Here is a 14601-nt window from a genome sequence, read left to right on the forward strand (position 1 = left end):
GAAGCAAATGGGCCTGACAGGATCTCAGCAAATAGTTTGTGCATGATGGATCTGACTGTTGAGCATTGTTAGCATTGACTGTGATCACAAAATTGTCTGCCACCTGTTGGTTATTCGTATGTGCAGCACAATAGGCCAGATCAAAATGATTTTGGAAACTGAGTTAGTGAATGGTTTAATTTTGTAGTGTAGGGAAGGTGCAAGCAATTTAAAACTGAAAACTAGAGATAAAAGCTATCCAGACAATACTAAAATAGTGAAAGAGAATGTAGTGGTTAGTACAACCCTTCCCCAGCTAGCCTTAGAGAAATGCTTTTCAGAGAAGGAGTCCTCCTTTCCAGAGTTGCCAACTCTTTTGATTTTTATCACAAATCTCATAGATTCATAGACTTAAGGTCAGAAGGGACCATTATGGTCATCTAGTCTGACCTCCTGCACAGTGCAGGCCACAGAATCTCACCCACCCTCTCCTGTACAAACCCTAACCTATGTCTGAGTTATTGAAGTCCTCAAATCATGGTTTAAAGACCTTAAGAGAATCCTCCAGCAAGTGACCCATGCTCCATGCTGCAGAGGAAAGCAAAAAACCTCTAGGGCCTCTGCCAATCTTCCCTGGAGAAAAATTCCTTCCCAACTCCAGTTAAACCAGGCGATCAGTTAAACCCTGAGCATATGGGCAAGACTCACCAGCCAGCACCCAGGAAAGAATTCTCTGTAGTAACTCTCATGCTAGTTGCTGTCTGTATTAAAGCCCCAGCTCCCTGAGCCAGGTGATTACATGAGATTGTCACCTTCATTTAAAAAAAAAAAGAGTTTTGAGTCCTCATGGTTGAAGAGAAAAGCCTGAAATTTGTGATCTTTACAGACTCAAAAACAAGAGGGCAAATAAATATAATCTTGTATTAATTTTTTTTTAAATCTCATATTTTTGAGACTGACTCCTGATGTTTTTTTAAACCCTTGGGATCAGCAATACTGTTAACCAGTGTCTTGCTCAGCTGACCCAATACTTAGGACAGTTAAGCTGCGAGTACAGAGAACAATCTGTATTCAGCTCTCTTTCAGCTAACCATTACCCGAGACATTGTTGACTGTTGTTTGCCCTTATCTACACCTGCGGCTTAACTGTGCTCAGTACCACTGCAGCCAAAGTGATCGCTGACACCTGCACTCAGTTTAGTGCAGACAAGGCCAATCTTTAAAGTGCTTTTAATTTACTGAGGCATTTAAATGAAATTTGTATCTCACAACACACTTTTGCTTTAGATATAACCTATGTTTTATATTTACAAAAATAGACTCTTGCTATTCCACACATTGTTAACCTGTAGGATTCTGGTTCTTGCTATGGCCCCTGCCTGCCTTTGTGCCAGTGTATAACTACCATAAAACACTGCTGCCACCAGGGAGAGACTTGCCCCAGTGTAGGAACTGACTGGAGACACAGTAAGTGGTCCTGTGTAAATCTCCTTGCAAACACTGACATCATGCTGTGGGTGGGGAGTGGAGCTAAAAGGGGCATGTCAGGAGCACAAAGGGGAGGTGGGGAATTCCCATGACATACATCAGTATGTGGATTTTCGGCTGCTCTGGAGCAGCTTATAGTCAGCTCCCAGAAGAAGGGACTGGTATCAGACCAAGCAGCTCTTGGCTGAGGGCTGCACTGGCACCTGATATAACCCAGGAAGGATGCAAAGGTGACTTAAAGGCCCTTTTGTCCCCGCTGCCCCAGAACTCTGTTGTCTTTGCAGTGCCTCCAGGAAGTGCAACACATGGTCACTACCCACTACTCAGCAAAGATTCAACAGCAGATGCTGTTGTGGAGTTTTATAGTACCATAACATCATGATTAAAAAAAAAAAAAAGAAGTGCTGCAGCATAGTATCCAGTAATGGCATCATTTAAACAAAACCGAATTGCTCAGATACAGGAACGAAGTGTAAATGTTGCTTTTTCAAATTAGTGAGTGATCAGATCATTAAAAGGTTCAGTAAGTCACAATGAGTCTGCTATCCTTTAGTGCAAAGTAGTGAGGTGCTACTGTAAGCAGAGTACCTTGGCATCATCTGTGTTTGTCTGCTAGGGAAGTCCTCTCCTTTTCAATGAATTTGCAGTAGCAAATAGCTCCACTTCCCTTTTTCGGGTTTTACTTTCAAGGGGTGCAGATAACATCAGTTCCAAATGTTTTTTATTCCTTCCCCCCCGCCACACACACACACCTCTGTGTGTTTTGGGACAGTCTCAAATTTCAAGTCCGCTCTGTGTAGAAAAGTCAGTAATATTAATAGCAGTGTAGCTGGCAGTACATTTTATTTCTGACCTGATGGAATGTTCTGTGTTTTATGCAAATATACCAGAAGGACACAGGTTTCTGGAAGAACTGCTTAGATTTCCAAATGCAAGACTGACATTTACCCAAAGGAAGCCACTCTAGCAGGAGTGGCTGTACACAAACTAGTGAGATAAATGCAAGTGATGACAGCACATTCTGTTACAGATTGGATCAAGGAGACAGAGTCATGACTGGAGAAACTCCTGTCATCAGTTGCTCCCTTCAAACTCCACCCAGTTCCGTTCATCAACTACCTGTGGATACCTGCCTCTTCCCTGATGCCATCTTCTGTCACTCTGCTCCCCTCTATGTATCTCTAGGGGCTAGCACTGTTCTCTACCAGGCTAATCAAGGAAGCAATGGTAATGAGTTGCTGGTCCCATTGCCAATACAGGGCACATACTGCATCATGCCATGAGGCAGAGCAGTGGTACAGTGAGATCAGCAACTTAGTCCAGTTGCTTCTGGAGATTGGGTGGCAGGCCAGCCACGCCACCCATTCTCTTGGGACAGCCTGGTAGAGCACAATCAGCCAGTCTGACATGGGGAGAAGCAAAGGGCCATAGGCCATTCCCTAGGAATGGCACCAGGCAAGTGTGTGGGTGTGCATGTGTGAGAATGGGAGAAGAAATCAGGGCCTGGGGAGGGAAATGGTAAGTTGTAGAGGTAGAAAGGCAGACCCTGATCCAGCATGGCCCAGCCTGACTCTTTTAGAGTCCTTAGCAAAAGGTACATGTGACTGGCTCAGAGGTTCATTTTCTTACCAAAAGCAGACAAGTTTTTCTTTCCTTTGTGTTTCATTATAAAAGGTGTGCACAGCTCTTAGTGTGACATTTAAAACTAGCAGATCTGCTGTAGGAGGACCACTGACCCTGGTGAGCTGTGAAGGTTTCCGTCTGCCTCTCCTCCACGCTCCTCATGACTCGGGGGTGGTGTTAGGTGTCTGAGAAGCGCTGGAAGCAGAGAATGGAATGTGAAGCAGTAAACACAAGACCCCACCCTGAGCTAGTGAACTCCTAGAATTGGGCTTGGCTTGAGAAGGGGGAGGGACCGGAGAGCAAATGAAGAGTGAAGTAGGCTCAAAAGCTCCTACTAGGAGGGAGATTTTCATCTCTTAGGTTGCTGCTCCACCGCAAAGGAAGGGCAAATAGACCAGCCATCTCAACCAGCAGTCTGTGTTAGCTCAGCTCTGACAGAGACATTTCAAGGGTGGAGCAAGGCTTTCCCTGCCAGGTGGTGTATTTCAACAGCATGGGTGTGTGCGTGTGCAAACTCCACTGTGCCTCAGTGCAGCTGCCAGGTCCTGTGGAACTGGAACAGACAGATAGCACCATGTGTTCCATACACCGTGCTAATGTGTGTATGTAGTTGGGGGAAAAGAATCTGGGAACCTGTTGAATCAAGGTAAAGAGGGCGGAGAAAGTTAGAGCTTTTCTAATTTAAGGAGAGTGAGAATCTTAGGGCTTGTCTACATCTGGAGACATTCCTCATTAACTGCACTTAGGACACTCTTATTCTGGAGTGCCCTGTTCCTGTTTCCTTTAAGGGCTTGTCTATACTTGAAACTTATTTCAGGTTAACTTGGGTTTCTTGGAGATGAATTGCCTTGCATCCACACATAAGTTTGTTTTTAATCATCTGCCATCTGGTCCTGCATTAGTAAACCCACTTTAGAAGCAAGTTCACTGACACTCAGGGTGAATTTTCACACAATTAAAGTAGGGGTGGAAGTTGTGACAGATATGGTGGTTTTCTGCCATATCCTTGGGAAACCTTATTGATTTAAATGTATGTATAATTGGGAGCCAGTTGTTGTATGTAATTCCATGGGGGAGGGTGACCCACAACTCCTCCAGGAACTAAGATGAGAGAGAAACTGTGTGTGGTGTGTGTGTGCGGGGGGGGGGGGGGGGGAAACGGCAGGCTGTGATTAGGCAAATTCTGTCAGCTTGTACCACTTCCAGGGAAGTGCCAGCATCTGGAGAAGCTCAGGTACTGGTTCAAACTAGATTCTGCAGAGACTGGCAGACAAAGAAAGGACTCTTGGATAAATATCCTAAGTTTAAAGTGACTCAGGGCCTTCTTTCTGATTCAGTAAAAGGTTGGGACCTCCTGTGCATGGGTGGCCCCAATCCTTCCTGGGAAAGGTCAGGAGAACTTTGGCCAGCTGAGACTACATGAGACTGATTGATGACCTCAGGTAAGCTTTTAGCACATACATAAGAACTTCTATTGTTTTTTATGTTTTGTGTGTAATGCTTTCACCTTAAGAATAAATGCGCTTGCTTATAAAGGGCCATGTGGTAACATATAGCTGCTGGCAATTATGTTGTTTATAGTCTTCAAGGAGAAAGGAAAGTGAAGACTTCAGAGAATTCTGGCAGTCTGAATAACAGCATAAAACTGTGCAGCCTGGAAGAATCCTGATCAGGAAGGAGAGAGATGTGGGTCTCCATACATGATCTATGCTTCTGCATGGTCCTGTGCTGAGGTCCTGGACTTACTTGCCCTCTGTGGAGAGGAGTGTGTCCAGGCCCAAGTCAGCAGAATGCCCAGATCTGCAAGTGGCTATCAGAACAAATTAAGGAGATGGGGGTGCTCCTGGGACCAGAGGCAACAGAATTTTCCTTAAAGCATGAGGGGGAAAATGAGGCCTCACCCTGGGCAAGCCAGAAGATGGAGTCTCATCAGGGAGCCTGGGCCCTTCCACCTGCCTGGGGTGGGGCCTCCAGGAGCAACCCCTGGCCCAAGTCCCTGCTCCCGAGGTTCCCCAGACAGGGCAGGTGGAGGGACTGCAGCTCCCCACAGCTGCTCACATGGCTCTTACCACAACCCTGCTCCAGTGTCTGGCTTGGGGTCTGAAAAGCCGCAGCCGGGCCATGGTAAGAGCCACCCGGGCAGCTGTGAAGAGCCGCAGACCCTCCATCTGCCCGGGGCATGGACCTGGGCTGGGAGCTATTCTTGGGCTCCCCAGGCCACTCTTACCTGGACCAGGCTCCAGCTTCCAGCCTGGCCAGGTGGCAGGGCCTCAGAGGGAAGAAGAGAGGCAGGCCTGTGGCGAAAAGTGGATGGGAAGGCCATGGCCCCTTAGCCACCCCTGCTTAGGGCTCAGTTAACAAAGGAAAGGAGCTCCTGTAGGGTAATAGAATTGTGAAGAGCACTAACAAGACCTTAGGGAAAATTTGCATGGTCTACAACTACTATGAGGAGTAAGACTGCATTTTTGCCAAAGAGGCCACCTCTGAAGCCAGTCATGTTGTTGACATCAACTAGAGAACATCCACCCCCAAGATGCCGAGCAGGAGAGATTGATCCAGACAGCCAGGATCTCTGATCCACTAAACCCACAGGCAGAGAGAGTGGACAAATCATCCTCCCTCCCCCTGAATCACATGCAGGGAACCAATGTGTCAGTGCTGGGGAGGGGACCTCTTCCCATAAGTATTCTGTGCTATATTACTATACAGCTGTGAGGGATTTAAACACCTTGTTCCAGGTACTATCTGGTTACTACCATGTTTAGCTACTGTCTCGCCACACCTCTTTTAGCCAACCCACTTCCCCTTGAGAGTGTAGAAAAGCCCTTATTACCTTCCATTCCTGTATGGGAACACAGATTTTCTTTGACGCTGCTGCCACCCCTGCCCCAGTGAAATAACCTGATTCTGTTTTGAGAGACTTCCCTTTCCATATACACATGTCCCACTCGTACACCCCAATAATTCCAGCTATAGCCTTGGTACAGACTTCTAACACGATTCTCACTCTCCATGCACATCCCCAGTCCCTCTGATATCTCTCTCTTTACACAGAGAGGGCCCAGCCCTGAATGTTCCTGTGCACCCTTCTTTCCCTGCAATGGCATTGTGAATTCGTTTTCCTGACCTTTGATTCAGAAGGGTTTGGCAATATGCAGGGAGGGAAGAGTCATACATTTGCTTATCCGATTTGGGGTCGGGGAGGAAGAAATCCCAGCTCTTTGCTGCTAGAAGGGCTGCTATCCTAATTTTTTTCACTGAGAGGTGTTATCTGATGGCTCCGGAGACAGGACTGGGTACAGAGGTTTTTTACTTGAAGGGATATGGGATGTTTGCTGTAGCCAAGAATGGCAGGACAGCTCATTCGCTGTCTGGAGGGTTTGACAGCTGAAAGACAAGCTGGGGTAGGAGGTTGGTACAATTTTGTTCAGCGATGGACCTGAAAAGACTGAGATGGTTGGGCATTGCAGAGGGGATTGTACTGTGGCTTTGGCATGATGGTATGGTACCCAACACACGATGCATGCAGCGGTTTAAAAGCAGGTCTATCTTCCATTGCTTTCATTAGAGGAGAGGTTGGAATATTAGAGAAAACATTCCAGGGCTAACAGGAGTATGGGAAAGTGCTGTGGCTGGGAAGAGAGATCCATTTCAGGGTGGACAGGGATGGGACAGGCCATGGCCCAGACAGGTAAAGGCAGTAGATTAGAATCTTCCTTGTTTTTCACACATACTCCCCCTACTGCTGTCAGCAGGCTTCTCTGGTGTAAGTGAGGCTGAATTAGACCCATTCCTTTAGACCAGCCTCTCGAGCTGCAGCCCAATACTACACCAGTTTGATTTGTTGCTTTATCACATTACAGACAATCTAATTTGTCATCTACCATCACCCCCACCATTACAGTTTCCTGACTCCCTCCCACTCATTGGGTATGTGTTTCACTTCTTTTCCCAGACACATTAGCTTCTATCCTCAAAGCTCCTTAAGTCAATCCACTCACAGTTTCCAACCTAGCCATTTTATAATATAAAATATTTGTGTTCTCATTTACAGGATGTCTTACTGATGGAATCTGAACAAGCCAATGGGGGAGACCCCTTTCCCCCAGCAACCAGCAGCCCTAGTGAGGAAAACCCTGATCCTACACCAGCCAAAAAGAGACATGATGTCACCACTGAGTCTGTAGAGATGAGCACCGAGCTGCCTGGCTCTGCAGAAGGAGCACAGATCTCCATTGCCCAGGATCCTCTGAGGCATTTCTCTGCTGGGGAATCAGCAGAGATGTGTGGCAGATCCTCTAACCCTGTTCTGTCAGGACTGGAACAAGGGGAGAAAGATCTAAGGCACCAGAGGGGACTCTCAGAGTGGGAGAAAGAGCCTACAGTACAAGAGAGATCTTTGGAAAAACAGAGATGGGATCACTCTTCGAACTCTGAACAGGGAAAATCAGCTCATCCTGAAAGCAGTCAGTATTCGTCCTTTCCCAACACAGTCCCACAGGCAATAGCCGCTTATGACAAAAACCCACAGGTACAGTCTCCAGCCCTTCAGATTGAATTTCCTCAGGATCAGAATCAGTCTCTGGCATGTCATACTGCTGTCCTCCAGGCACAGCATAAGGAAACCTCAATGACAGACACTATCCCCATCCAGAGGGAACCAGCCACTAAACACTTCATGGTGTGTAAAGACATTTCAGAGGTTCATTGCAAGACTGAGACTTTGCATGATGACACTATTGGAGATCCCCCCTTGCAGGGGTTGGATGTAGCAAATGGGACCAGCAGAGAGCTCCCGCCAAGTACTGAAGCAGTGGCAGGGACGGACGAGGAGCCATCTCCTGGGATGGATGCAGTAGGCAGGATGAATCCCATGCCTTCTGTAGATAATGATGAAAAAGTGGGAGGCTTACAGAGAGGGAGAGAGGATACAGACTCTTCCTCTTCACATCACCCACCCTACCCCTTATCAGATGACAGCCAAGGAAATTCACAGCTGACAAGAGGAAATGCAGATGGAAAGATGGTCCTGTCATCCCATGAGAGAGGGAACAATGCCTTGGCCACAAACCAGAAAACAGAAGCGGCTGCTAGGCAAAGTCCATCTGGTTCTATAAACCTCCTTCTGGAGGAGGAGAAAGGAGCAGATAATGGAAGAGCAGAAGACAGCACTGAATATCCAAGAGAGTGCGTCTTCCACGTACTGAATGCTGCAAAAAACACAGAGCAGGAGGAGTGGCAGCATGAGCAGCTAGAATGCGAGGAGGAGCCAGAAGAGGAGGAGCAGTCGGAAGAGAAGCAGCCAGAGCTGGAACAGGAGGAGCCAGAATGGGAGAAGCTAGAGAAGGAAGCGAAACCAGTGCATGAGGAGCTAGTATGGGACAGGGAAGATCAGAAGGAAAAGAGGTGGGATGAACTGGAACAAGAGCCAGGGAGGGAAGAGGCAGAGCAGGAGGCTCCACCACCAGCACTCAATCCAGTGTCACCTTCTCTCTCCAAGCAAAACTGGGACCTCCATGATGAGGGGGAGAGCATTTCCTCAGCTGAGGGAACAGGGCTGGCCCTTCTGCCCCAGGAATCATTCTCCAAAAATCAGCGTTCTGGTGAGGATGAACTATCCAGCATAGTGTTGAAGGCCTGCATTGGAGGAGCAAATGAAAGAGCTCAGCCACCTGCTGTGATAAAGTCTGAAAGTCAGAACCCAGCAGATGGGAGTTCCATGATGCACTCCCCCACTTGCCACATCTCTGAGCACTGGGGAGACATGAGTGTTTCTGACCCTTTCAGCTCCATTTCTTTCAGTGGCCAAGATTGTGAAGAAACCTATCAGGATAACAGAGCCAGTAATGGTGAGGATGGCCATAGTGATGGAGATGGAAGGACAGTTGAGAGCTTTGATGATGGAGGAGCCATATCTCCATTATGCAGAGAAGTAACCACAGCTGGTGCAGGGAACCCAAACTCTTCTGGGACTCTGGACCCTTCTTCTGGTGCCAGGAACTTGGGATCTTTTGGTCTTGCAGATCCTCATCCTGTTGCAGAAAACCCAGCGTTTCCCAGCCATTACGATTTCACTCCAGCTGCACCATCAGAGTTCAACTCGGCAGCATCAGCGGCTGGCCAGTCTCAGGAGGATGCTGATGAAAGATCGCAAGTGAGCCCTGTGGGATGTACTGACCTGGACAAAGCACCAGTCTCTGTACAGGACACATCCAGACAGACTTCTTACCTGCAGGAGGCAGCTTCTAGTGAAGGAGCCTCAGTGATTACCAGCACAGAGAGTGTCCAGACTCCTTATGGGCTGCTTACACCTGAGAAGGGCCTTAATGAAGACCCAATTGCCCAACCTTCCATCTCCAAGGCTTTCAGAATTCCCCTTTCAAGGCAGAGCCTGCCAACGGACAGAGATGAAGTAGAATCTACTCCTGCAGCTCCAGCTACAATGCACCTGGAGGCATCCCAAGCACCAAACATGGCTCTCGCTCCTGCAAATTACCTGGAGAAAGTCCAGAGGCACCAAAAGCCTCCAACAAGAAGTTTTGTTTTCCAGGGAGAGGAAATGGAAGCAAGCATGGTTCACACAGCACAACAAAACCCTTTACTTGATGAGTCACATTTGAGCTTAGAGGTGGAAGTGCCAGGAACAGGAAGTGCCCTTAACGCTGTACCACAGCTCCCAGAAGAAGCTATAGTCCTTGCCCTAGAGCAGCACACACAGCCTACTCCTCCTGAGTCTGACTCCAGCTCACCCCTGGCTCCTGCACCTGACGCCAACCAGCTCACCTACCCTCCAGCGCCTGTGCCCGACTCATCCCTGGCTCCTGTGTCTGATACCAACCAGCTCACCTACCCTCCGACACCTGCGTCCGACTCACCCCTGGCTCCTTTGCTTGATGCCGACCAGCTCACCTACCCTCCAGCACCTGCGCCTGACTCACCCCTGGCCCATGTGCCTGATGCTGACCAGCTCACCTACCCTCTAGCGCCTGCACCCGACTCACCCCTGGCTCCTGTGTCTGATACCAACCAGCTCACCTACCCTCCGACACCTGCGCCTGACTCACCCCTGGCTCCTTTGCCTGATGACAACCAGCTCACCCACCCTCTGGCTCCTGTGCCTAGCTCACCCCTAGCCCCTACACCTGACGCCGACCAGCTCACCCACCCTCTGGCTCCTGCGCCCAGCTCACCTCTGGCCCCTGATGCCACCCAGCTTGTCCACCCTCCGGCGCTTGCGCTCAGCTCACTTCTGGCCCCCATGGCTGGCGCCAACCAACTCGTCTACCCTCCATCTTCTGTGCCCAGCTTGCCCCTGGCTCCTGTGTCTGATGCCAACCAGCTCACCCACACACTGGTTCCTGCACCCAGCTCGCCCCCAGCTCCTGATGCCACCCAGGTCGTCCACCCTCTGGATCCTGCACCTGATGCCAACCAGCTTGTCCACCCTCTGGCTCCTGTGCCCCGCTTACCCCCGGCTCCTGTGCCTGATGCTGACCAGCTCACCCACCCTCCAGCTCCTGCACCCAGCTCGCCCTCAGTCCCTGTGTATGATACCACCCAGCTCACCCATCCACTGGCTCCTGTGCCCAGCTCGCCCTTGGCACCTGTGCCTGACACTGACCATCTCACCCACTCTCCAGCTCCTGTGCCCGGCTTGCCCCCAGCCCTTGTATCTGATGTCACCCAGCTTGCCCACTCTTCAGTACTTTTGCCCAGATTGCCCCTGGCTCCTGCGCCTGATGCCACCCAGGTCGCCCACCCTCTGGCTCCTGCACCTGATGCCGACCAGCTCGCCTGCCATCTGGCTCCTACACCCAACTCGCCCGTGACTCCTGCACCGGATGCCAATCAGCTTGCCCACCCTCTGGCTCCTGGCTCGCCCCTGGTTCCTGTGCCTGATGCCACCCAGTCTCCAGCTTCTGAATCTGGCTCGTCCCTGGCTCCTTTGGCTGATGCCACTCAGCTCACCCACCCACTGGCTCCTGTGCCTGGCTCGCCCAGCTCGCCTCTGGCTCTTCTGGCTGATGCCTACCAGCTTCTCCAGTCTCAGTCCCTTGTGCCTGACTCCAACCAGCCTCCAGCCCCTGCACCTGATATTGACCAGCCTCTGCCTTCTGTATCTAACTCCAATCCACCTCTAACCTGTGTATCAGATTCTAGTCAGTTACTGGCCACTGCCCCCAATTCCAGCTGCCCTGCCCAGGCTTCAGCCTCTGTGCCTGATGCTGACAGCCTTGCTCATGCTCTGGTCCCTGCTCCTGCTGTGGCAGATGGAGAAGACAACACCTTCCTAATGCAGATGACCCACGAGGGAGTGTCTGGTGCCCAGTGGGATCCTGTCACCTCACTTTCACTGGATGTGGTGGACACCAGTGACTCAGGGGTCACTTCATTGGCCGAGAACTCAGATTTTCCCTCTTTGGAGAATGAGGCACCCATGGGCCACTCTGACAGAAGCCCTGAAGCAATGGGTCAGCACCGGGTTACACACTGTGGAAAGTCCACATCTAATTACACCTCCAGGCCCTCCTTGGGAGGGTGGGGAACATCCACAGATTCTCAGAGTAGAAATTCACCAGAGCCACCCTCACTACTAGCTTTCTCCAACCCAATCCACTTCCTGCAGTTCAGCCCTCCATCGCCACCAGCCATCAGAACACTGTACCAACAGTATGCAGTCTTCGAGGAGCCCCAGTGGGACCAGGCACAGGCAGGCCCCACCAGCGTGGATACAAGGAACACAACAGCCCCTGCAGTGATGATAGAGAAAGCAGATGGCACTAGGACATGCAAGCAAAAGATAGAAGGGCAGGGAGAACCACTTCACCTTGCGACCCAAGTGAAAGAGGAGTTGGCCAGACATGCACCCTTGGAGAAGTCATCAAGTTGGCCAGATAAAAAAGTCATCAGGGTGGACATGAAGGAGCAGGGACTCAATTCAGGGAGTCAGGAGAACGCGATCAAACGCCGAGCAAAAAGCAAAGACTGGCACCGGCAGGGCCTGAGGAGGATGTCAGTACTGCCAGACGACTTACAAGGTGAGACCCCCTCTCCTCCTAAAATACCAAATCTCAGCATAAAGCAAATGATGGAGGAGTGAGGGAGTGAAAATAGCTATAGCCAGAGAATAGCTAGAAACATTTCCAAAACTATCCACACACAGCTTTGCCAAAGCCCCTCTATCCTACCCTACAGGCCCCTTGCTATTTCATCCTGGGCTCCCCTCATAGCTCTGCTAATGCCCCTCAGTCCTGCCCTATGGAAATATACCCCCTTGTCACTAAAGTTGAGCTGTATTATTCGGGTTTTCAGAGATAAAAAGCTATTACATCAAGTGAGGACTGCCTGTTTGACTGCTTTGGACCACTATTCCAATCACCACTTTCCAGACTGACATACGAATAATAGCTACCAACAGCACACCCAGCTCCCATTTCACTAAATTAGTCCCTCCTCAACTACTTGCCCAGTATTTCTTCTCACCACCTTCCCCGCCTGCTCCTCCAGCCTTCCTTCTCTCCTGCCTTGCCTGCCCACTGAAACCCCGTGGGTATGTCTACACAGCATTTTGGAGCAAGCTTCCCAGCGCCGGCCAACAGACTTGGGTTAACAGGGCTCACACTAGGGCTCTAAAACTATCTGTATAGATTGCTCTGAAGTTGTGGCTTGGGCTGGAGCCCGGGTGCTGAAGCTTAGGGAGATAGGATGGGCTTCAGAGCCCAAGCTACCACTTTAAAGCTCTGTCTATACAGCTATTTTTAGAGCACTAGCAAGAGCACTACTAGCCTATGTCTACTGACCTGGGCTTGGAGGCTCACTCTAAAATGTGAGCCCCACTCTGTGTAGCCGCACTCTGTCCTTATTCAGAGTTCTAGTCCTTTTCCTCAGCCATGCAGTGGTCCCACTAGTATTAACCTTTTCACAGTAAGCTATTAGCCTTTGAAGCGTGGAGGCCTCTGCTGCCACCCCAAGGCTGTTCCATGTCTGCATCAGATCCAGTGTCCTGTCTTTGGTGGAAGCTAATGGTGAATTCTTTAGACAAAGGCATAAATCCCCCACAATGCACCTAGCCAATATTGTACTTTGTGTGTATGAGATCTCTATGCCCTTTATCAATACAGATATTGAGCTGGGTGAAATTAGTGACACTTTTGACATATTTTTTCCTCAACTCCTTTTATGTTTTTCCACACTGCATAAATACTGGTATTTTGGGATACTGGAAGCGTTCTTACATTGAAGCCACTTTGGTTCAAAATATTGCACTTATACATTTTTGGCCCCAAAGTGGAAAAAGTTAGTGATAATAGTGGTCCCCTTCCTGGGCTCTGTTCTCATCTCTGCCACCAGCTGTTCTTAATAATCCTTTGCCATATATATAGTTCTTTCCTCAGATTTAGGCCTCTCCCAACACCCTCCATCAAAGGAGGTAAATATTTTCCCCATTCTACAAATGGACCCCAGCTTCAGAAAAAGAGAGAGTGACTTCTCAAAGGTCACCAGTGACTTAGTGTCAGTATGAGAATCAATAACGAACCCAGCTCTGACATCTAATCCCATGCCTAATTTACTAGACCACAGTGCTCCCAACACATATGTATAGGGTGATTTTCAGAGGTGTTGAGTACTTACAACTATGAAGTCAATCAGAGCTTTGGGATCTGAACATCTCCAAGAATAAGGCTCAGATTTTCAGAAATGATTTTGGGTGCGTCAGGTGGTGGATGCCCAACTTGAGGCACTTTAAGGGGGCCCCGATTTCTAGAAAATGCTGAACAAGCCACCCACACCATGAAAAAATCAGGCCCCTTTCAGGCACGTTAAATTGGACACCAAAGTCATTGTCACTTTTGAAAACGCAGGCCTCTTCCCATTTGGTGGCTTGGAAAGATGTGTGTATGAAAGACAAGAATTATTGTCTAAATGATGGGTATGAAGTATTAAGTAAGTACCAAGTATTGTTAAAGCCATGAAGCTGTAAAGCCTGGAAAAAAAACCTCAGGAGAGTACTGGTCCCAGTCCCAGGCTACCACCTCTACATAGGGTTTAGGATGCGATATTTGCATTGCACTTGGCTACTTGGACTCTCTCTCTCTCGTGCTTGCTGTCTTATTGGCAGGAAATGGAATAACCTCTCTTGTCCTTTCAGAGGAGGGAGCACACAAGGACCAGCCAACCAGCTTAGACACAGTTATACTTCGGTGAGTCTCCCATTTGCTTCTAATCCCTTGCACGTGAGATACAGAGGCCCAGAACTTTCCATTGATTCCTTAGCGACCCAAGAAACAGACAACAGAGCAAAATGCTGTCTGAAATAACGACCCCTGCCTAATCTTCATCCCAGGCTACCCATGCAATGGGATCCCCTTCCCCAAGGGGCAAGAGGGGAATTCATGTCCCTTTACTTCTGAATATCCATCAGCCTGGCAACAGTCCTTTGCAGTAGAAATAAGGAATGCAGACTTTGAACTTGATGGAGAGAGAAGTCCCAGCTGTTCCAGTTAATTACTG

The 14601-nt window shown here is 49.3% G+C and overlaps 1 protein-coding gene across 2 annotated transcripts in view; it reads left to right on the forward strand.

Annotated features, from left to right (window-relative positions):
* LOC127056815 (rho guanine nucleotide exchange factor 5-like) overlaps window positions 1-14601 on the forward strand; it is a 46183-nt gene that overhangs the window by 16913 nt on the left and 14669 nt on the right. The window contains exons 1-4 of one of the 2 annotated variants that reach the window (XM_050965119.1): window positions 4451-4532; window positions 7145-10486; window positions 10841-12128; window positions 14240-14291. In XM_050965119.1, the coding sequence (XP_050821076.1) occupies window positions 7157-10486; window positions 10841-12128; window positions 14240-14291 (4670 nt within the window). In that variant the 5' untranslated portion in view covers window positions 4451-4532; window positions 7145-7156. Of the gene's footprint in view, window positions 1-4450; window positions 4533-7144; window positions 10487-10840; window positions 12129-14239; window positions 14292-14601 lie in introns of those variants that run through there. The other variant, XM_050965118.1, reaches the window with a different exon arrangement.

This window comes from Gopherus flavomarginatus, chromosome 1 (genome assembly GCF_025201925.1).
Source record: "Gopherus flavomarginatus isolate rGopFla2 chromosome 1, rGopFla2.mat.asm, whole genome shotgun sequence".
Classification (NCBI taxonomy): domain Eukaryota; kingdom Metazoa; phylum Chordata; order Testudines; family Testudinidae; genus Gopherus; species Gopherus flavomarginatus.